The 24,045-nt window shown below is 44.7% G+C and overlaps 2 protein-coding genes across 3 annotated transcripts in view; one reads left to right on the forward strand and one right to left on the reverse strand.

Annotated features, from left to right (window-relative positions):
* The window catches only part of LOC146188006 (cytosolic endo-beta-N-acetylglucosaminidase-like), a 46,432-nt gene extending 27,754 nt beyond the window's left edge, over positions 1-18,678 (reverse strand). For both annotated transcript variants that reach the window (XR_014707463.1, XM_084603591.1), the window contains exons 1-7: positions 18,409-18,678; positions 15,911-16,059; positions 11,661-11,809; positions 9,470-9,787; positions 5,401-5,504; positions 2,933-3,041; positions 281-468 (exon numbers count right to left, since the gene is read on the reverse strand). Coding sequence is in view for 1 of the 2 variants with exons in the window: in XM_084603591.1 (XP_084459717.1) it covers positions 281-468; positions 2,933-3,041; positions 5,401-5,504; positions 9,470-9,787; positions 11,661-11,809; positions 15,911-16,059; positions 18,409-18,575 (1,184 nt within the window). In the remaining variant the exon portion in view is untranslated. The remainder of the gene's footprint in view (positions 1-280; positions 469-2,932; positions 3,042-5,400; positions 5,505-9,469; positions 9,788-11,660; positions 11,810-15,910; positions 16,060-18,408) is intronic.
* A 335-nt stretch (positions 18,679-19,013) lies between these two features.
* Positions 19,014-24,045, forward strand: part of LOC146188008 (cytosolic endo-beta-N-acetylglucosaminidase-like) — a 67,816-nt gene continuing 62,784 nt past the window's right edge. Inside the window, exon 1 of the mRNA XM_084603589.1 lies at positions 19,014-19,109. Within this exon, the coding sequence (XP_084459715.1) occupies positions 19,024-19,109 (86 nt within the window). The 5' untranslated portion in view covers positions 19,014-19,023. The remainder of the gene's footprint in view (positions 19,110-24,045) is intronic.

Here is a 24,045-nt window from a genome sequence, read left to right on the forward strand (position 1 = left end):
CACATCTGATTGTTCAAACTTCTATGTTACTATTTATTTAGCTTCCATTTCATGAGTCACCTAAAATATTAAATCTAATAGCTTTCGCAGAAAAAAAAAATGCTAAGAAAACCTACAAGAAATGGACATTTTCCCCACGGTGGAGAAAGAGTTAAAAAACGAAACGAATCTATAGCAATACCCTAAATCGCACAGAGGGCCCACAACCATCACTAAAAAGATAAAAAGAAAACAACAGGAAAGAAGCCAAGCTCAGCCCAGCTTTCCATGACTGTTTCACCTGAAGTAAGGACTGGCCTTGGGCTTTGCAGGGTCAGGGGTGAAGCGCAACAGCAGGCAGCCGCCGCCATTGTATGCCCACTCTGTGCACACCTCGGCCACTCCACAGCCATCACAGAGCGAATGCCCCTGGTCACGAGGCTGCAGCTGCTGCCGGGACAGGTCGAACCAGGCAATGGGCCTCACTACCTGCACCGACACGGTCATGCAAAGCACCGTCTTGTTTTTTTGTTTTTTTTTTTCTCTTGTGAGCATAACCAAGAGAGCTGCGAAATCACTCACCACAGCTGTGGCAAACATCATCCAGAAAGAAGCCTTAAAACTGTCCATCTCTGGTAGGCCTTCCTGAACAGTAACTCTTGTTTTGCTTTTACTTGAGGTTGCATTTTTTTTTGCTCACTATGAATCTCTGATATCTGATGTACGCTATTGGATTCACCCATTCTAGAGCCCCTTACCCTGCACACTTCTCTGTAAGCAAGCGGAGTGAGTAAATAACTGAGCTGAGTGAAGTGGAGTGAGTTGAGTGAGAGTAAGTGAGGAGGTGAGTGGGTGAGTGAGTGAAACGATGGAGTAAATGAATGAGCTACTAACTGAATGAGTGCTGTAGATGAGCGAATGACTATACGCAAAGGCCAAGTGAATGCTGTAAATAACTGCATGAGCGAGTGATGGCAAATAGAGATGTGGGTGTGCAAGCAAGCCAGTGTGTGCATGAGAATATCTGCTGGGTTTCTTCAGCAGCATACCAAGCGAGTGAGCGAGCAAAATAATGATAAGCACTGGAAATTAAATGTCAATAGGGCTAAACAACGAAGCTCCCACCACTGGCACAGAACGAAAGACAGAAAACCAAGAAGGCAGCTGCCTAAAACTCGTATTTTAGGAAACGTAGCGCAAAGAAGACAAGGACAAAAAAAGAAGGAAACACACACGAGCGCTCGTGCGCTCGTGTGTGTTTCCTTCTTTTTTTTGTCCTTGTCTTCTTTGCGCTACGTTTCCTAAAATGCGAATGCACCAACTCGCCCAATTTAGCATTCTTGTAAAACTCGTATATCTGACAACTACCTAAAAACAACCCTCCTCACATATTTCTTCACCCCCTCGCTCCACCATCAATAATGCAACTTTCCAAACTAGGCCTGCCTGATCATTTGGCTAGAACTACATATTTTCAATGAACCATTCAAATACAGTTTCCTTTGGAACTTCATTAGTTATCTCGATAATGCATTCGAGTTTAGAAGATGAACAATAAGCACACAAGAAATGGTATAAAAAAATTATCCTTCACTTCCACAAAGTGCGGTTCAGTTTTTAAAACATCTCCACTGCATTTTATATAGTATGTCTGGCTAAACTTCAGAGAGGTAATTTTTATTTCTCATGTTTTCCGTGCAATTGGCGGTATCTGAGTTATCTCCTTTGGAACCTGGATGGACAAGCTTCAGGCGGCACTCACCGTGGCAGGAGCCACGTGTGGTTATGCTTGGCACAGACAGCGACATGGCCAGCTTGCCAAGCCAACACAGAGAGTGCATCAGGTCACTCATACTAATGTCATCTGGGCTTTTCTTTTTTTCTTTCTCAGCATTTTTTGAGTCGTAGATGGCAGATAACATGACTGAACACTAATGTATTGGTGGGTTCTATGAAGCTGCAATACTGTAAGACATGGTCAAAATGGCAGCAGTTGCTAACTCTCCAAGGCCCTTGGATGACAAGACCTGCGACCAAAAGGCCATGTGGCCAATGGCTTGTGTTGTGTGTTGTGTTGGGTTTTATGGCACATAGGCAACTAAGGCCATCACGCGCCAAACTCAGGGTAAAGCAGTTCTTGTTAAAAATAACTCAGAGTTTGTTCATCAGCTTTACTTCTTTTAAAAAATCAAAAATAGAAGAAATTTAAACAATGGCATTCTTTCCTAGCAAAAGACTCGGATAAAATGGAATGTGTTTATTATAGAAGCACATAAAACGTTTCCTCCCGATTTCCTCATATTTCGTGCATGATATTAAAATGTGGTTTACTGTCAGTTGTTCATTGCATGTCTCACATGTAGGTTTTTCTTGTCTGAGGAGTATGAAGTTGTGCATGAGATGTGTATGTCCAATCATGAAGCCTGCCATTTAGCTCTTAGTTTAGTCATTATAAATTTTGTGCAGTCTTTATGGGGTATATTGACGTGATTTATTTCAGTGTTATGTGCGCGTGGTTAAAGCAGGGCTTTATATCAGTGTTGAGTGGACTTGCACGAAATGTGGTAGCTTTCTAATGTATGCTAACGAGTGTGTGCGAGATAACAGAGGCACAACCTAAGGGATCAGCGATTAGGCAAGTAGAACAGTGGGTGCACACAGAATAAAAAAGCCACAGGTGGGAGCCGCTAAAGCTGTCACGTCATGGCCTTAAAAAGGTGGCGCTTTAATGCCCGCATATTTTTTTCAGTGCTCTGTCGTTCCTGCTGATGCCAAATAATGGCTGTAGCACTAAAAAGAAAAATAATGTGCAACTGCAAACATTCAATTCTGCGAAAGAAAAAATGCTTCAATGTGCCATTTTCCATGAAAACTTTGAAAAGCTAGAGGCCTTAACCACAACCGAAATTCCCTCGAGTCCCTCTTGCAGAGTAAATGAATAAGAATGGCTGACCTCTCCAGCTTTAAACAGTTTCTCGCCGAATCCCTGACAGAAACTCGTGCACAGTGGCAGCGTCGTGACGCGCCACTCTGGGCAGCAGTGCTCCGGAAAGTCCCAAAACCTGCACAAGTTCCAAAACAGCGTGCGCACTTCAGAACTCTGGCAGACATCTCCACAGATTTTCCATTGCCTCTTAAAACTGAGCTTCACACTTCTAGAAACAGATAGTGCCAGTGCTGTGTTTTACTCCCAAAATATCAGTTTCACTGGCTTGATTCTGCCAGGGACTGCAGCACATTTTCATCTGCGGTACTGCTAAATAATGCACCACTAAAAGAACTGACCTTTAAATGGCTACACCTGCATAGATTTTGAAAGTGGCGGAACTGTTTGCCATATTTTCCACTGTACAGGTCGAAGATTTTTAATGCGTTATCATTATAACACCCATCATCACAAAAACATCCAGCGGCAGCTTGTGATACCTTGGTGGAAAGGCGATAAAGCTGTACCACACGCTTCCTCCACCTCCACTTCCAGGCAAGAGGAATAGGAAAGGAAAAGCCTTGGGGGGTGATAGGTGGCGAGAGGAAACTACACCCGGCAATTAGATTCCTTAAAGGGAGGGGATGGTGTTGAGGGGAGCACAGTGTCACACTGTGACTGATGGATTGCATTGGGGAAAGTGGGACAGGGTGTACGGTGTGCGACACACTGCAGTGGCTGCGGCTGCTCCTGCAGTGGGGAACACTGATGCTAGTGCTTGCCCTGCCGTAAGAATCACACTGGTCATCTGTGAATTATTTACTGATGAGTATTATATGATGGTGTGATTTCTATATCACAAAGAGCAACATACCACTACACATCATCTTTTTCCATGCCCGGTAATTGAATGAATGAAATCTTTATTTGCCATCAAATACAGATGGGGGGATTGTAGAAAAAAAGCTGTCCATGGACAGCTTGACGGGTCCACAATCCCTTCTTTTCTTTCGGCAGCATGGCAGCATCACATATGCACACATACTCTTCATTAAAACAAGTATACAGGTACATATTTAATATTATGTAAACATAGTAATCATTAGTTAATGTTTAAATGAAAACAACATAGAAACGCATTATTACAAAAGCAAACAAAAACATCAGCAGGGTTAGACAATATTACATAGAAATCGAAAACATCTCCCGGAGGTCTTTGCAGGATGCCGTGAAAAGATCAAAACGAATTGAATTATAGTAATTTAAAAGTGATGGTATTATGTACTTAAGACTCTGTTTCCCGTAATTCGAACGTGACGTGGGTACTGACCAGTTTTCAAAATGTCTCGTGACGTAGCTTTGAGTGCTGTCCTGTAATTGAGATAGGTTACGTAGATTGTTGACATTCCTATGGGTTTCTTTTTTATACATATGACTTAAGCGATATTTATATAAATTGTAAGCTGGAATTACACCGGAGTTCTTAAAGAAAGTGGATGTTGAAGCAGTATAAGAAGCATTATATGTGTGTCGGAGATACTTTTTCTGTAAGAGGTGGATGTGTTCTATATTAGTGTTCTATATTATGTTGTAGAAGAAAATGATGCATAAAAGAGAAAAACATGTCTTAAACTGGTATCTTAGATTCCTTATAGGGAAGAGGTGGGGACGAAACGGGGCACAGTATGTCACACTGTGACTGATGGATTACCAGCAGATACAACAGTTGCATCTTACCTGTACTCACCTATAGGGCTAAAGCATGGAGACTAAAGAAAAGGGTTCTACTTAAGTTGAGGAGAATGCAGAGGGCTATGGAACGAAAAACGCTAGGTGTAACGTTAAGAGATAGGAAGCGTGCAGTGTGGGTCAGAGAAATAACTCGAGTCACTGACTTTCTAGTGGAAATCGAGAAAGTGGGCATAAGCAGGACATGTAGTGCATAGATAGGACAATCGATGGTCACTTAGGGTAACAAACTGGATTCCAAGGGAAGGAAAGTGTAGCAGGGAGCAGCAGAAGGTTAGGTGGGCGGGTGAGGTTAACAAGTTTGCAGGGGTAAAGTAGATGCAGCTAGCACAGGACTGGATTAATTGGAGAAATGTGGGAGAGGCCTTCGCACTGCAGTGGGTATAGTCCGGCTGATGATGGTGATGAAACTAGTATTAGGTGCAGCAAATATGGTATTCTTGTCAATGACGGCACAACAGCTGCCATTAGGATGTTGTTATCTTTGGATACTGAGTTACCAGACGACCACAAAAGTAAAGTGAGCACCCTTGACGACAATGACACTGTAACGTGTTTGCGCATAAGCTGATTTTACATGTCGGGCTCTCCTGAAGACATTCCTATGTAACTGCTTCCCTGCAACATTTTTGGATGAGGTGATGATTATGAACACCACCCAGCTTAGTACCTCTCAACAAACTGCTTTCACAAGGAATGTGTTCTTAAATGCTGCACAGAAGTACTGTGCCTTCACTGAAACCTACCGGCACTGGTTGGTGGCAAAGTCTTTCTTGCCTTGAGTCTCATACACCCAGCCGGCAGCAAAGATGGCTGAAGAAAGTCCATGCTTGCGAGCCACTTCAACTGCCTGAAAATAAAATAGGAGCTCTCAGGGCTGCCACAACCACTCCTAGCAATTCAATGAAAACCCTTCCTCACAAAGAGATTGTACCGTTTCCAATATTTCACTGCCTTCATAATATGCACTTTCTCAAACTATTTGCAAGTTAACTGCAGCATTAAATTATCCTCCAATAGGAGCCCTGACTGCACTTGTTTACATGCATTGTAAAAATCCCTGTTATAGACCTTGTTACATTCTTTTTTTTTTTTTTTTTATTCAAGAATATCTCGGTTTTACTGCAACGTGCATACCTAACTCTCTGTTTATGAGGCTTCAACAAATTCCTGATAAACTGTAGACTTTTTCACCAATAAATATTCTCAGGTCACAGACGATTGTAAAATAGAAGAAGACACACTGCTTTTAAACTGCAAAGGTAAATATGACACCATGCAGACAGCCCAACCATAACGTCATGTTGTCCCAGCAGCAAAATGAATAAAGGAGCCTGAAAACCAACACTGAACTATCACCATGCTCTTCCTTAAATACTAACAATGTCTGAAAACTGAATGACTGTTAAGTGAATACATCTGGTGCCGCATTTTGTCGGGTGGTGCACATTCATCCCAAATAATACAGGCTTTGCTGTTACGTCACAACTGTGGCGGTGTTCCTGCATGTTATGCCAGGACTGTCACTTCACGACAAATACATCTGTGCAGGTTGGCTCTGATGCATGTCCATCATTCACATTTGTTTGGTCACCTGCAGCTTACAAACAGTTTCAAGAGATGTTGATTTGATTTGCAGGGTTTAACATCCCAAAAGCAACTCAGGCTATGAGAGATGCCGTAGTGTAGGACTCCAGAAATTTCAACCGCCTGGGGTTCTATAACGTGCACTGGCATCGCACAGCACACGAGCACCTTGTTGTTCGCCTCTATCGAAAAGCAGCCACCGAGGCCGGGATCCGATCCCGCATCCTTGAGCAGAGTAGCCGAGCACCCTAACCACTGCGCCACTCTGGCAGGACAGTTCCAAGAGATGACCGCTACCTTCTGATACTTGCTGGCCAAGGCAAAGGGTTTCAGAGGCTGCCACAAAGACAGTGCTACAGCCCGCCTGCGTCCCCAGACTACGCCCTCTTCAAGCACCCCCCCTTCGCAGCTGCCGCCCCTCCACCAACTACTGCCTGGGTAGAAGACATCCAGTGCATGCAAATTTCCACAAAAGCCACAACACCTTGCAAATGCCAAGGAAGCTACTCCCTGCTCTCACTAGAATTTAAAAAGCAAAAAAATAACACCTAATGATGCACACTTTTTATATGCTTCCTGGCCACTGTATTTCTAGGCTAGCACAAGTTATATATATTTTTTTGTGTGTGTGGTCCTTTGAAAAACAATTATGCAATACAATCGCATAAAAGCCTGGCACATTTCGATGAATGCCAGTCATCTCAGGATTTCTCATTATGCTGGATCTTAAGAATGCCAGCAGCCCTCCTGCAGAATGGCCTCCACAATCCGGCATAGGCAGAGACAAAAACCATCTAGCACTCACACAAAAACAGCAGTTTGAAACAGATAGCTTCCAGGTGCAGTGAGCAGCTCTGCAAATATACCAACACGGTGCACACACACAACAGCAGCTTTCTGGGTTTTTACAGAAGCTCACAACAGCTTGTCTTTTTTGTTGTTTTTTTTCTGGAAAATGAAATAAGTGAACTGCCCTCCAGCTTGGCATATGCGACAAATACAAGGCTCAAGCACAGGTTTTAGTCTGCTGCACAATGATTTGGCGTTACTAAGCAATACAAGTGAAAAGAAAAGGTACTGTCGTTACCAATGCGATCTCACTATAGTTACTAAGGTCCCACAGCAGAAGTTGCAAGCACAACAAAACACCTATAATAAAAGTAACATAGCCAAAGCCTCAGAAATATGAATCACAACCACTTTCCCTACAACTGTTGGAACTGCATGAACATTGAGCCTGCACGTGGTTTGGTGACAAGAACAGGTAAATATTAAGGTATCGGCTGATAATCCTCAGGGGTGGAACTAGCCAGAGCAGCAGTTTTCATCTGGAGGTTGATGGAACATTCCCGACAAAGAAATAGCATTATAACACACTGCGTCCAAACCAATGTTCACAGTGTACCTTTTCCAACGTGAATGAGGGCACCTATTTTGTTAAAGCCAAACCTTTACTAGCCCCATCACACGGTCACCGTGCATGTGGACTCAATGGGACCCCAAAACGACTTCGGGTGTCTGCAGAAACAAGTGTGACAGATACTGCACCTTTCCCTTCCTGTAAACCAGTTGTAGAACGCCGGTGAACTTTGATGCATTCAACGGAATGCTGGTTGTGTTCGACAAGGGGCACGCGATGTACCGTGTGCAACAGCAACGCTCAGGCCTTTGCATTTCTCCACTGCAGGTTCTGCCGTGCTCTCAGAACTTTTTTTCCCCCATCTAACGGCCAAATATATAGCACCATCAGACTTTTTGCAGTTCCCCAGATCACAAAATATCCAAGGGTATGTGCTGTTCGTCCAAAAAACAGATCACTAATGCAATGCACCAGTTTCTCTTATTTTTCACTGGTGCCATGAAGAGGATAGTGCAATGACCACAATGGGTGCACCCCACTGTTGGGAATGGTTTGATTTGGTTCGTGGGGTTTGTATCCTAAAGTGACTCAGGCTATGAGATACCGCAATGGAGGGCTCCGGAAACTTTCACCCCCTGGAGTTCCATGGGCTGCCATCATACAGCACAGGGAATGATCAAGAAGTGGTATACTCTGGGGAAGGACACCATAAAAACTTGCATTTGAGCATAACACCTTTCATGGCAGGACACGAAGACCTTGAAGCTGCATGTAGAACACACGTGACTTGAACTGTACCTGATCGAGGCCATGTGTACGTGCAAGCCTGAAGAGCCATTGTTAAAAACTGTAGCGTTAATACTCAGGCTCACCATACATGGATGAATCGGAGCAATGAATCCGTGCAACATGATTTGCACAATTATTTTGTGCGCATGCACAATTCAGGCCCGAAATGGGGCCACAGTTACATTAAAGAAGGCATCTTTCGCACAATACGTCTACGCACAATCGCTCCAAGTCTTCAACCACCTCTACTAATATTCAAACTATCTCTCATTTTGTGCGCAGCTAAGAACCAGAGTTCTAAAGCATTCCATGCAAGATGAACATTCATGCAAGCCACGTGGCACTGCTTGTTTATTTGTTTATGTTATTTATGTATGCTGTGATCTTGTATACAAGATCATACGTGGGAACAATGTTTAGGAAAAAAAAACATACTGACATGAAAAAAAAAAGTGTACATAGCAAGAAAATTCCATGACACGGTTATTAACATTACTCAATAAAGGTGTTCTTTAAATAAATGCACTGATTTCTGCTTAACATCATCATCGTTGAAGTAATTTCAATAAGTGGTGTTCCTCGTGAAAAAAAATAGTAATATTTCTAACAATTAACTGACAAGTTTAATGGTGCAATGGAAAGAGAATGCCGATTTCTAGTTTGTTACCCCGAGGATACCATCTTCTCAAAGGTAACATCAGCAAACAAACATACTTTTTCCAACATACAAGAAAATCACTTCTGCTTCATGAATGGAACATAAAAACCTCCCTGTGAGCTTGATAGCTGTAAGCCTCTTTTTTCTTTTTTTTTTCACTAAAAAAAACTCACTAAATTCACTAAGTGAACCTGACACAATTTACAAGCTGAAGAAAGAGTGCATGCTCCCCCAGCAACAGTAAAAGCACCCTCACTGTGCCTACAAATGCTGACTGTTCTATTTGTGATTTTCCTTTATTTCTTGCTCCATATTTTACACTCATGGTTGAAGTGACCACTGGCTTCTTGATTTAGTCTACTCATTTTGATCTTCATTGTTCTGCAATGCCAGGCAAGTGAGACACTGAAGCACCACTCACCTTGAATGTCTCATAGCCACCAGAGTACTTTGTCTTGCGAGCAAACACATCAATGCCAACATAGACATCACTCTTGCGAGTACCGGCATGGCCCGCGGACTTCAGCAGCATCTCTTCGGTCCAGGCATAGTTGAGAAAGATGCCATCACAGAGGTCGAAGAAGCTCGCATTCTTCTCGTTGAGCTCATTCTGCCAGTCCAGTTTGCCATCCAGCAGCACACTGTCGTACCAGATGACCAACGAGCCGGGCACGGAGCGGTGAGTTTCTCTTGTGACAGCTTTGAGGAATTCCAGAAGGAACGGACCACAGTTCTTATCCTGAAAATATGACATGCACGAAGGACAAGTGGGTCAGCAGAAAAGCACTAATGCAATATTGCCAGCAGCAAAGTCCATGAGTGCTGACCTAAGGCTGAGGTGACAATTCACTAAGAGGCAACTGTGAAAGTAGGTGTGAATACAAGAAGACAGATGACAAAGAATATCATATTTTCTTCCTGTACAGTCAAAAAGGAACACTAGAAACAAAATGTCGCCTGCTGACTTACAACTGGTCACACGAATGGAGCACTGCTTTTGAGCTGTAATACCAATCGTTGGCAGTGGCAAGGTGAAAGGACAATCCAGTAAGAAGCAGCTGTAGTGAACATAACCAAAATACTTCGCGCCATTCTGAGACACAGGGCACCACAGTGACAGCCAATGTCGGCTATGCTTAGAGCTTTCATAGAGGATACATTTTTCGCATTAAAAATTAGATTTTTGCCTCACAAAATACACCAAGCATAGTTTTACAGAAGTGTGCAAAATTTCATACAAACTATCACAAATGAAAAAAAGAACATCGAAAAGTTAGAACTTGCCAAGGAAGCATCTGTAGAGTCGTTTAACCAATCTCTCTCTCTCTTTTTAATATGCTCATTGTGCTTAAACATAAAAAAAATTTTAAGTGATATTACCGGTGACACAGTCTGCACAAAAATGGCTGCCAATGTTCTATCTCATCTCACTCACTCTTTGACGCAATATTATTTGCGCAGGATAGTAAAATCATGTGACCAAATAAATAGCTGCCCCCCCCCCCCCCCCCCCCCCCCCCCCATGTGCAGCACCCTCTCAAAAAAAAAAAAGCTAGGAGTTCATTTCATCCATAATCATGTACAAAGTACATTAAGCAGTTACAATGTCCCTTCTAGCAAAAACACTGATCAACTCAATGCACTTGAATTGTTAACCTCCTTTCGTGTCACAATGGCATTTAGTGCATTAGCATTAGGCTCAGGCAGCAGTGACCCTCATGTCTGTGTCGGCAGTTTGTGCGACCACGTAAGAATGAAGGCAACTGCCCCTGGCACCACGAAAAGCATAGGCAATTTTCTTTGTGTGTGTGTTGATGAACGTGAGTAATGATGTAATCATTATTAAGTAGACTAAAAAACAACCAAATGCCGCCTATGGAATCTCAACCTAGGACCTTGGAATTTTGCGTCCAGTATCCTACCACCAAGCTACGGAGACGGTTGTTTAATCTTCTGTCTTCATAGATATTTACATTGCTTCTAATCTAACCCCCAGAACATATGCCAGCAGCTTGGCGGAATGGCCCGTCCTACTGCGAGTGTTACATAGAACGTTATCCAATGGGACAGCAGGATGCAAAATTCAGAGGCCGCAGATTCAAATCCCATTGGCGGCATGTGGTTATTTTTTTCTCCTATTTTCTATTAAATTATCTTCACAGTTAATTAATACTTCACACTCAGCAACATGAAAAAGAAAGTAATAATCCCCTATGCTTTATCCCTTCTTAAGTATGTCATATAGAAGCCCCTCATTTTCCCTGTATTTTTTTTGCTGATCACATGGCTGAATTGGCAGGGGCTGCTAATTTGGGCAGCACTTTTAAATCATCAATCCAACCCACTGAAAACCTTAGTCCGACATGCCACTCCTGGGCAACGCAGGCAGGTTCATACAGCTCGGTTAAAGTGGGGCCAACTTGGGCAGCGTACATTATATACATCGTACGAGGCCAGCCAGTTGGGTTACGTTAGCCAAATCATGCAAAACCTGAGCTAACTGCGTTAGCACAGGACAATTTGTGACTCTCCTCAAGATAAACTGCCCGGTCATTCTTTTTTATAGCTACTGCCATAAGCTATTAAAATAAGAACTGCAAAACAACACTAACCATTTCACTCTCAATGTTGATAAGCCATCCATCAAACTTGTACGAGGCAGCAACGAGGGCGAGTTGGGACGCTACTTTAGACACAAGGTTGGCTTCCCAGATCTCGTTGAGGACCTTGGTGCCTGGTTCTGACTCCACGATAAAGGTTCCTGAAAAGCCACAAAAAGTGCAAGTGGGATCAATGCAGAAGTTGACATTATGAGGATGTCTATGTTTGTTGTTAGTGAGAGACCGGAAAGCGTGGCGTGACATGGTCCATAGGGTCACGAAGAGTCGGACACGACTGAACTGAACTGATGTTTGTTGTGCAGTGGAGATAATTTCACTGCTTTTCCACTACTGCTCACTGTTCTCTCCACGCCTGCTGCAGTGGCGTCGGGTAGGTTTTTCTTAGTTTCACCTTTGTGAAAATGTTTTGATTAAGTTAGGTTAGGTTAGGCTAGGCTTAGTTAGGCGAGGTTAGGTTAGGTTAGGCACGGCCGGACTCGAGAGAGAGCGCACGCTGTTTCTTATGGCTTTCTCAATCGCCGCAAGAGCAATGGGAATGTTTCTCCTTAAGTTACGCTCTCTGCCGCCGCAAGGGGCGCAACCACCTCACCGTTCGCTCCTCACCTGCTGCAGCAGTATCAAGTGGGTTTCACTTCGTTTTGCACTGTTATCCGCTGGTTTCAAAGTGCACGAAGCACCGAAATGAAAGAAAACAGAACATAGTTGCTTTAGCTGCATGTCACCAGTGTAGCGTGTGTCCTGTTCCCCTACCTTCTGTGTACGTCTTCCTTGTGTGCTAATCCACAGTGAAGGAAGTCTTTATAATAAAATCTGCCCGTTAAAACCACCAAAAAGATGAGTCATTCTTCTCAAGTATGACGAGGCTAGGCTAGGTTAAGTTCAGTTAGAGGTCAGGTTAGGTTAAATTAGGTTAGTTTAGGTTTGGTTAGGTTAGGTTTGGTTCGGTTAGGCAGGTTAGGCTAGGTTAGGTAAGGTTAAGAAGGAACACAAAGCCGTGACGTCTGGCTTCAAATGTGTAAAGAATATAAAGTATAAAACAGGTAAGCAAATTGGTACCAGGCTTAAAATTTATCAACACTGCAAAAGGGCAAGTGCACCAGCCAATGACATCCGTAGGGGAGGAAATCTTCACTATTATCCCCTGCTTGAGAAAACCGGTATTATATGTTGCTGCTCACTTGTAAACAAAAAAGTTACAGAGCACTTTCTGCCAAACTTATCTGCACTACTCTGATATGCACACACCACAGATACAAAAGTCATGCAGCAGTTCTTGAATAACACGACCTTCCTGGCTAGTTGGCCTCAATCCATTTGTATCAGCAGTGAGAACACAATCAGGAAAAAAAAATGGAAATAGGATAGAGTGCTAGGTCAGCCCTCTGTCCTATATCCATCACTGCTCCATCCACAAATGGATCATGCAGCAGGACTTCAAATTCAGAAAAAGCACCAAGGCAAGCCATTACCAGTCTGCGACTAATTGGCTTAACTGATTCTAAAGAAAGAATGATCATAAGCAAATCTCCAAAGATTCCATGGGACACATTAACCAAGGCATTGGTTGGAGAAGTGTGGCAACTGCACGAAATGCTGCCAAGCGACCACCACAAGTGTGCATTGACAGCATATCCATTTTAGCTTGCACCTCAAATGTGTACCAGTTTGCTGCCATGAAAACAGAAACTAAGCAGAGTTCAATTTTTCTTAATTCATTAGAGATAAATCGCTTCTGGTTACACAATAGGACTACCATGGTAGTCTATTTTAACATGCGTGTTATCAGGTAAAGCAGTGGTCTCAAACACGCAGCCTATTAGACCAAAGGTTTCAGCCTTTGTTTCAATTTGGCGTCCCCTTTTACATGTAGCCATAAATAACAATTCCTCGACACGTGGTCATTTCATGTACCACCGTTGATAGCAGTGCCAAATATGAACTTCTGTCGCACACGGCAGACTTAAGGTTGTCTGTTGGTGGAACAAACCACTGACCCATCTGCACAACATTTTGGTCCATGGCCCCTTTTTCCAAGCATTCCACCCCAGAATAACCGAGCATCAGGCTGGGAGAAATCTTGCACCCATTAGAAAAAAACCAGGAGAACCTCGTCTAAAGTTTGAGCACAAATGAAAAAAAAAAACGAACTGAAAGAAAAAATTGCAACATTTTGTGGGAGAGTTCTCTCCTTAGCCCGAGCTCGTGACTTGGCCATTTTGACAGTTAACGCTTAATTTCATTTGTAGACACTTTCTACTTTTTTCGTCCTATTTTAATGAGCTGCTGTGGCTCAGTGGCTTTGTCGTTCAGCTGTTGATCCCAAGGACTCGGGTCTGATCCCAGCCATGATGGCCACGTTTCGATCGAGGCAAAATACAAAAACATCCATGTGCTGCACAACCTCAGTGTGCCTCGAAGAACCCTGGGTGATCCATATTAATCCGAAGCCCTCCCTTGTGGCATCCCTCATAGCCTGAATAGCTTCAGGACATTAAGACCCCATAACCATCTTCTTTTGCATTGGGACTTTCCTTCTTTCTCCTCTCCTATCGCCCACAGAGAATGATCTGAGGTTTCTCAGACTGCCACAAAGCTGGGCCGATGTCACACTTGGTAGAAGTTTCTTCAAGGCATACTAAACAAACATGACACGGCCCCCAGCTAGCCACGCTAAACAATGCACAGAAAACAATTATCTCTGCTTTAATGGCGACCAATGCAGAGATTGTGCACTGCATCTAGGCTCAACTAGAGATATGCATGGACATGTATCACATGACCAAGAAAGAAAATTTTATTTTAAATGCCCAATCCAGTGCCCTAGCAATGCCTCTATCACTCTGCTTCCAGCACATCATAGAAATCTTGGACTGGAAGCAGCACGATAAGCTGGTGATGTTTTTCGATTCATGCTTCAAACTACCTTTATTCAAAGGTGTCAACTGACACAAGTTTTGAAGAAGGTAGCATAGGGTCAGGATATCGGCAGTCTTGTGCCAGGTGGATGCTTCCGTATCGTGTGTACAGTGGAATCTCACATACCACATGAGATATGCAGAGCACTTCTGATGTTATAGTTAAAATCATGCAGCATACTTATTCTCCTTGCGTAGCCACGTGCAAAATAGCCTATTAAAATATGGTGAATCTATCGTATTAAGGCACAAGACCTGCACAACCATAGTACTGAGGATGACAGCTAGCGATATTTTGTTATGCAAAAGAAACAAAGCTCTATGAATGGTTACTGCTGTGTAACAGTGAGAGACAGCGGCAACTGACAGTGTAGAATTTGTGAATGACGTGGATTACTAGTGCCCCAGTGGCGAGAAACCCTGGCAACGGGCCTTTAAGAGGGGTTGACATAATATAAGACGGACTTCTGTATATTTCTCCGCTCTCACCGTACATTCCTCATTCAACACTAACCCTCCCCCTCAACCCACGGCAACCACTCTCCGGTTATTAAAGGGCCACTGTCCAGGGAAGGACCTCCTAAGCAAACGAGCCCAGTGTTTCGATTAGGTACCGGAGATAGTCTGTGCAAAATGCTAGTGACACGCGCGCCGCAAAGCAACGAAAGTACAAATCAAAGCTCTTCATGTTCTCCTTTGGGAAGCCAGGTTCCCACTTCCCTGCGCTGGCTCGTCGAGCCGCAGCTATGACGTATTTGTCAGCAACGACGTCCATTGGTCCGTCTCACTGTCTGAGGGTGAAGGATGGGCGTCTATCGCTCGCTGCACGCTTTTCCCTCGCCGTGGCCGGACTGAATCCAACGACGCGCGCTCCCTCACCCGTTTATTTTTTTATTTTTTTTTTTTTCGCACAGGTGGAGTTCCACGCCCCCCCTCCCGCCAAACGCAGAAGAGGAAGGGGAATTTGTCTTGCGGAGGTTAGACGAGAGGGCAGGAAAGTGAAAAACCTTTGTGAGGAAACGGGAGGTGAGAAACACTCTAGAATCGGGTAATTGCAGTGGCTGTAACTGCGGTATTAGTTACTCTTTTCAAAAACATTTTGCGGCCTTGCGTTCTGAGGACGAATTCTCACAGTCACCGGGGAAGAAAATATTTTCGACCGGAGGGTGGACAGTGGGACTTTAAATACTGGCATTACACCAACACGAAAACCAGGGAACAAGAGCTGAACAGCTCATACTGTAAAGAAAGAAATCTGATCAATTGCAGCCACTTTAAGAGAAAACATGTTGAGTGACCGCACACAACAGGCTCAATGCTACCCACCTAAAACCTTGACACCATGCTTGTGGCCAGCAGAGATCCAACCAGGAGGCGGAATGGTGACCAGGTAGTGTGAGAAATATACAAAGCTATCAATCAGGTGCCAGTGGTGGAACCGGTAGCTGTCAGACTTGCCACAGCCATGGATGAACCTAGCAGGCAACAAGAGGTAGCATTCAGCACCTAGCTGCTACTAAAAAAGGACAGAAGCAACAAGATGAAGGGTGTTCACACACATATTGAATGATATAAAATCTGTTAAAATAACCTTTTGTAGGAAAAGGCAATTACATTCTGCCAACATTTACAGGAATATACAGTGAAAATAAATATTTTGAATTTTTTTTTAATCCTTTGTCAATCCACACCACTTCGCAATGCTTCCACTACGTTCACAAATTAGCCACCACGCCCGCTTTTACTCCACGTGATTATTTATCAATTCTAGTACGAATAATTATGCAGACAAACCATCTCTTCATGAAGCTGCAGCTACGACAGACGACAAACGAAGTCAACAAAATCTTCCTCTTCATAACACCAAATTTTATTCACTTGCTTTTAAAGCGACTGCTTCACTACGCCAGGTAGTTCGAGCCGTAGGGTATGCACAGTTTTCACCTTGAGGGAGATTTAGAGGTCAAACTTCTGTGATAAGCGTGGTGGTCGCCATGTGACTGAGGCATAGTCATGTAAGCCACCAAGTGGCCCGTAACCACTGTCAAGGTCACATGAAGTAACATCAGTGTGGCATATGGGGCAGTCACGTAGGCCATCAAGTGGCCAGTGGCCACTGTCAAGGTCAAGTAGGTTATTTCAGTGTGATGTGGAAGTAGAGAGTGCTAGAGGGGCGATACGTGTAGTGTTCCTGTACAGCGCGTTGCACAATTACTGGCACAGTGTAGAGTGCTTCTCCCAGCTAAACCGCAGAATTCCTGCAGCTCAAATTTTGCACAGAAATGGCATTTTGTCGACAGTATCTTCTAATACCAAATTTGTTTGGGGTACTTGCCTGATTCCAGCAGAACTCGGATATTCCCAACGTATGCAGTGGCAGCGATGCTAGTGCTATCGCTGGGGCAGCGGCTCGTCATGCATCGCCGCCGCCGCACGCAATGGGAACATCCAACTTCTGATCGAATCAAGCAAGTACCCCAAACAAATTCAGTATTAGAAGATACTAACGACAAAATGCCATTTCTGTGCAAAATTTGAGCTTTGAGGATTCCGTGGTTTAGCTGGGAGAAGCATTTTACAGCGCGCCGGTAATCGTGCAACGCGCTGTATATGCTCCCTAGGGAGTGTATACAGGAAGACTAGATACGTGTATAAACAGGAGCCTCCGGGCTCCTGCCTAGTGGGGAGGCTGAGTGGCTATTCCTGGCTCTATAGCCCTGCATACATGGACTCGACAGCACCGGGTCGAGTCAGCGTCGAGTAAGCAAGGTCACCATTACTCGACCCGGTTGGTGAGTAGCGTCGCGATTCGAAGTTATTGTGCAAGTTTCCTACTCGTATTTGATTCAGTTGCCTTTTACTATTGAAAGCTTCGATTATTACTTTTTATCGTTGATGAGGGCTAAAAAGCATTCAACTTCGCTTACGCTCCTCGCCGCTCCGGAAGCTTTTTGATCCCAGTGTTCGCCATAACTCGACTCCCTGACTCGACAGCGTCTACATGCTTCTAGCCAAGCGGGTAAAGAGAGTTAACCTACCCCTTGCAAGCGAGTTAACGCGACCCGCTCCGCGGCTATTTTACTCGACCCGACTGCATATACATGAACCCGACAGCTGGTTTTTTACTCGACAGGCTTACTCGACCCGACTTTGTCGAGTTCATGTACACAGAGCTTATGGGGCTGGGAATGGTAGGCCCCCGCCGTTTGAGGCAGGGGCTCGCCTGCCATCGGCGGTTGTGCCTGTTGTAGGCCGTTATTGCACCCGCCACCGCTTCGGTGGCGGATGATGGCTGTTGCGACTGGTTGCGACGCGCGTCTTTCCCTCTCTCTCTCTCCCTCTTCTTTTTCTCTCCTCTATTTTCTCAGTCCGCACGAAGCAGTGGAGGTGGCTCAGCTACAGTCAGTAGCAGGCCCTTGCATTTCCTTTTCCTTCTTCCTACAGTCACAAGTCCCGCCTAGGTTACAACACTGCGTGAGATGTAGGAGGAAGAACGCCGCTACAAGTAGCTACACGTCGAAATGAGACCCTGAAAATACGCCCTGCCGCCTTTTCAGAGCCTCATTCCGACGTGCCGAAGAGACCGATGAAGACGGGCTTTACGTTTGGAGAAACGCACGTGTTTAATCCAAGTTTGGCAATGAGCGGCTCATTGCCAAACTGATGGTTTTTGGTTAACTCATGGAGGATGAGTTAACCAAAAACCATCAGCTAATTTTCGCCCTATGAGACCACTAATGTAAGTACTAGTCTTTGCCCCATACTGAAGGCTTTATTTTTCGATTCTGGTACCGTTGTTATTCGATCGCTAGTTCTGCACTGACCTGTCCTCCAGGTAGCCACCCATCATGTCGTGGCAGAAAAGGATCTTTGGGTCATCCGGTTTGCCCCGCCTTACGTCTCTCAGAGGCTCGACGGAGCATAACAATGGTTTCTCGAAGCCGAGAAGTTCCTCCAGCGTCTTCAGCGGGGCGATCTCCCGATCAGACATCGTGTCGATGGACGTCCGAGACTAGAATTTTCACACACACTTTGGCTCACCACAAATGCACCACTGCACCTTGTGCCACAAGTCAATTTTCTGAAGACGGCCGAAACAGCAGCTCAAAGCACCGAAGTCTGAACCAGTTTGAACAGTAGTTGTTGTGCCTCTCCCTTGCGATCGCTTCTTTAATCCTCGTTCTCTATTGTCGAAACAGACACGTGGCCGCAGTAGACACCATCATCACAGATACATTAATAATGCTTCTGAAACCGCTTCGCCTCGCTGCAAATGCACATATATCAGTTTAGCCGGTTTGAAAATTGGTCTGGTTGGTCGGCACCAGTCGGCATGGGCGCATGGTTGCGCCAAGTTGGTTGCGCCGGCGATTGAACGGAGTCGCATCAAAGCAAGACGAGCCAAGCAGTCAACCTATCCGACGTTATCCGACGTTATTATGGTGGCTACCGACGTTGAAGGAAGGAAGCATGGAAGGAAGGGATTTTGGCGGCAACGCATAGGAAGCACGCGGACACGCTTTCGGTAAGATTCGTTCTGGTCAGGTACAATGTGTGCCAGGTTTTTCTTTAAATCAAGACTGATATGGTCACTTACATATAGCGGGAACGCAGCTCCGCATGTCTGCGCACATATGGAGCACCGTTTCGGTGCTCGGGTGGCGAACGCGAGACCCTTGGATGCAGTCAGAAACGCTGTCTGAACTATGCAGGCGCATAGCTCAATTAAATCGAGGCGTTATATCTGTGTTGAGTGCTGTTGCAGAAAATGTGGTAGCCTACAGCTCTACCTCGCCGACACCGCAAGCGAGGAGTCCCCCGACCGCGAGGCTAGGGTCTTGCCAGGTTGCTTTTTTTTTTTCTCCTTCTAGGTATCTTGACTATCTTGACCTGTTTCGCTTCCAGCAGAGCCTTTCTTTTTCTTGTTTCACCATATATCTCATCTCTTTGCAATGGCTTCGCCTACTATAGCTAGTTTTAATTACTGTGGCTTCTCGCCTAGTCCCAAAGGAGGCCGAGATTGTTCAGCTTGCCCGTTTTAAATGCCTCCAGTGTGTCATATCAAGGCAGGACATTTGGTACCAGGTTCCTCTTGAGTTATGGGGCCTTCGCAGGGTACCACTATTTTAATGCAGCAGTTGCGAATCTTGGTCTTTCGCCACTCTAAAGATGCTGATGACAGGAGTTTACTAGCAAGGACCTAATCAAGGTGCATTTATCATGCACCTTGACTCCCAGCTGGTAGTTCCACCCAAGGTTATTCTGGTAAGAAATTTCAGCTATGTCCTAGATAAGGCAGATCACACCTCTTATAGGGGCATGCCGAAAGAGCGGGACTGAACCAAGGAACTTGTGGAGGAGCTAGATGGTCTATGCCTGGAGGGTGCTTCATCCAAGGCAGGGATGACTGGGACCATTAGGCTATACCACTTTTACATTTCTCAGACATTTGCTTCCAGCATGCACTCCCCTTCCCTTTGGCATTTGATGATCAAGTGCAGGTTGACCTCCACTATGCTAACTCACATGCAAGGGCTTATCGCTTCCCTTTGCAAGAATGGGTCGAGACGCACTGACCTCTGAGCCTGACGTCTTGTCACACTTCTGAACATTGATGGCATACTCATAGCCAAGGGTCTCTCCATGTGACTTACCTTGTTCCTTTCAGAGATTGTGCATCCATATCAAGCTTGTTTTGTCCTGGTTGATCAGCTCGATGCTTTTAAGGGGCCTTTTGTTTTTGGTTCACTTCCCTTTCATACTGTGCTCTTTTGATCACCAAAAGGCTTCTCATGTCGGCTTTTCATACTCCTGGGTGAAACTGGTATAGGCCCTGACTTCCAGCACTAGGTCAGGACTCTACATTCGCAGCTAGTTTCCTCGATTAGCTTGTTAGTTTGCACCTCAGTAGCCTCCGCTGTGGACCGTGAAGTTCAGAAGGGATGTCTTGTGTCACCTGCCCTCTGTGTGATGATTGCATGCAAACCTCTTTTGCATAGGCTTTTTTTTGGGATAGCAGAATCAGTAGATATCCGTTGTTGTCAGGCTCTTCGCAAACTCCCACGCCCACTGACGCAGACGACCTGACCACTGTCGTCCCGGACAAGGAATCGGTCTCCCGCCATTCTGAATATCACGATCTGCTGCAGGGCAAGGGGCTAGAATCAATAGATCAAGAACCTGTTCGCTTGCCCTCACAGCCTCCTGTAAAAGCCGGGGTCTACCTCCTATGTTTTTATTTTAGCTCAGGCACGTTAGTCTAAAGTTCAAGAAAGCACCAGCACCAGGTTGTGGAATTATGGGACACTTGTGTCAACTTCACCTCTGCCCAGGGCACATATTCTCATTCCGTGCCACGGTTAGGCTCTCCATCGCCCTTTTGCACCCAGGCAGCTAGCTGTCTTGAGCACCTTTGTGAGCCATAGGCAGACATTGATATTGCAGCTCCATTCAAGATTGGTCAAGCTCCACACACCTAGCCTTCCACATCATCTCAGATAGCACGGACTTTCCAGTGTTAGGTCTAGCTGGCAGTATATTGCAGTGTACGTTTTGGAAGTAAGCAGGGCTTCGGTTATTTTACACCAGCCTGCAACCAAACATTTCATTCTGTGATGGCAGAGAAGTCAGTGCTTATGTTTTCACTGTTTTCCTACAGCTCCACTCTATTGCGTATCTGACCTTATCTTCTTGTGCCATATTACTCTTAAGATACCTGAACGTATTACCAGATTGTGCCGTGAACTAGTTCATCCTCTTGCTCATGGAGTGTGGCCGTATATGGCAGAAGGGTTCTAGGCCTCTGTGAAGTGCTTGAAAAAGTATGGAAGGAGGTCTCTGGTTTCACCTGTGCCAAGTATGTCACCTCAAAAAAGCTCCCTCATGTCCCCATTAGTACTGGGGAGTGCTGGATGGATGACGATGGGTTGTGACTCTAGGGCAAGGCACCTTCTGGTACGAAGTTGCCTTCGTAACTAGCAGTGTTAATAAGGTGCATCTGTGTGGAAGTGAACTTGCTGAGGCCGCACCTTCTAGCATTTTGCTCGTGCTCATTCAGTCTTTCAGTGTTTGTAAAGTTAGAGCGCAAAAAACAACCACACACAGACTGACGACACAGCACAAGTGCTCTTCTGTTAGTCTGTCTGTGTGTGGTTGTTTTTTGCACTCTAACTTTACAATGCTCAATATGCACCAACTTGCCCAGGAAGAAGTTATACTTTCAGTGTTTGTCACTGCATGTCTCTTCCTAAGTCGCATACTTTCAGTGACATGAAAAGTTGAGCTAGTTCATATGGCATGCTCGTAAAACAGCACAAAAAGATCACGACGAGTGCTTGTCCTATCTTCTTGCTCACCCATGCTCTTTTTGTGCTAAAAAAAATATAAATCTGATTGTTCAATCTGAATGCAAATTTCCAACACACAGCTTGATGTCTACTTTTTTTTATCATTTCTGAGACAGTTTTCCGATGCGCAATGTGTGCTTCCACGTGTGGCCGGCTGTAGACCAACACCCAGTGCCGAGGGTGAAACGTGACACTGCCTTGACAGTGCGAGGTGTGATAGTGCCCCGAGGGCAGGATTTCACGCATGCATCTACCTTACACTTAATTGAGTGGTAGGACATGTAGCATTGAGATGAATCTAGGTAAAAGGGGCCCATTTGTATGCATGCATTAACCTTGTTATTTGATTAATTAACTCTCGTGTGTGCGCTTACTAGCCCGTCTCTCAGATAGCCTCCCAGAATGCTATAATAGAAGACTATATTGGCCGTGTAATTGTTGGTTAATTGGTTAATTCTAGATCTTGAGTGTTCGATCCTCGCTGCGGTGACCACATTTCAATGGAGGCAAAATACATAAATGTACTGTGTGATGTTGGCTTGCAGGAATTAACACCAAATAGTCTAAATTAATGCAATCCCCCCCCCCCCCCCCCCCCCTCACTCCCCTCTTCTCTCATTAAGGCATCTCACAGTCTATGTGTCGCTTTGGGATGTTAAAACAGCGTTAGGAGCCCCATCCTGCTGAAAAAAAAGCAGCATTGTGAGTGAAAAATGACGAGCATGTCTTTGGCATGTGACATGGCTAGGAATTGATTGGTCGGCAGGCTGTGTGACATCATGAGACCACCTGACACGGTCTATTTGGCAGGAGATGGAAATTAAACGGGGCCTTTGGATTCAAAGTCCTACACGCAAGCTATGCCGTGGTGGAAGTGGGGCTTTAATTTACCCCGAGTGGTCCTTCACTATATGTGATAGCAGCTTACGGCTAATATGCTAATGAATATGTTTGGGAAAATAAAGGCTCAAATTAAGGAATTCGTGATTGAGTAGCAAAGTTCACGTAAACGAACGAGGATTCACAAGGCGAGCCACAAATAGAAGCTGTTAGCGCTGGCGCGTCTTTTTCTTGATGCACGCGACAGCGTTGGGGTGGGGGGATTTAATACCTTGACTTTTGAATAACTAGGGCATTTCAATCAGTTCCTTGAAGTCTGAGTTAATTAGGTTACTAACCAGTACTACCTCATGTTATTATAACAGCACCAAGTGCTGGCTACTTACAAGTTGCATACTAGCCAACATCACCATGTAGACTGAACCAAAGAGTACACTTCTGTGCACATTGTGTGATAGCGAAAGCAATACAAATACAATAGTATTTGAAAAAGAAAGTTATTTATTATTATTATTATGGATATAAACATTTGCCTAATCTTTTTCTGAAATTTTTTCCATACACAAAGATACTCAGGCATTTTTCTTCGTGTTTGTATTTAACTCATATTAAAAACTTTGGATGTTTGCACATTAATACTGTGTTTCTGACGGAATGAGGGGTCAGCACAGAAAAAAGAAATTGGTTTTAGTCTTCACAAGACCATTCGCCTTCGTCTTTGCTGACTGCACATCAAGTGGAAGTCATTTGAAGAGGCTGTGTGATGTCTTCTTTGTGCATTCCGCAAAGCACAGCCTACACAACTACTTTTGTTGCAAGCAGTGTTGACGAACGGTCTGCGACAATGTCCTGCATCCCAAAGCATTCTCCTCTGGAAGCTGTGGTTGTACGGGCTGTCGACTTCAGACCAACACCAATGTTGACGGGGTGCCACAGCCGACACCTCGGCAGTTTCAGGTGTGATGGTTCCCAGAGCGTGGGACCATCACGTATGCGTCTGCCTACATTTTGCAGACTCCTTTTCTGATAAAAGGGAAATATGTGAATGCCCCCTTCAGTCAATACTGTGTTTGCATCCAGTGCTGTCATCATGCACGTTTTATTGTTATAGAAGAGGAAAAACAAGCGCACTGGGAAACACGCACAGAAGGAAGAAAATGACAGGACAAGCGCTTATCCCATCATTTTTGTTTCCCTTCCATGTGTTTTCCAGTACACTTATTACCCCTCGAAAGCTATGTACCATCTAGCCCAGATATGTCTTGTTGGTCCACA

This window comes from Amblyomma maculatum, chromosome 5 (assembly GCF_055883805.1).
Source record: "Amblyomma maculatum isolate TAMU_Amacu chromosome 5, ASM5588380v1, whole genome shotgun sequence".
Lineage (NCBI taxonomy): Eukaryota > Metazoa > Arthropoda > Arachnida > Ixodida > Ixodidae > Amblyomma > Amblyomma maculatum.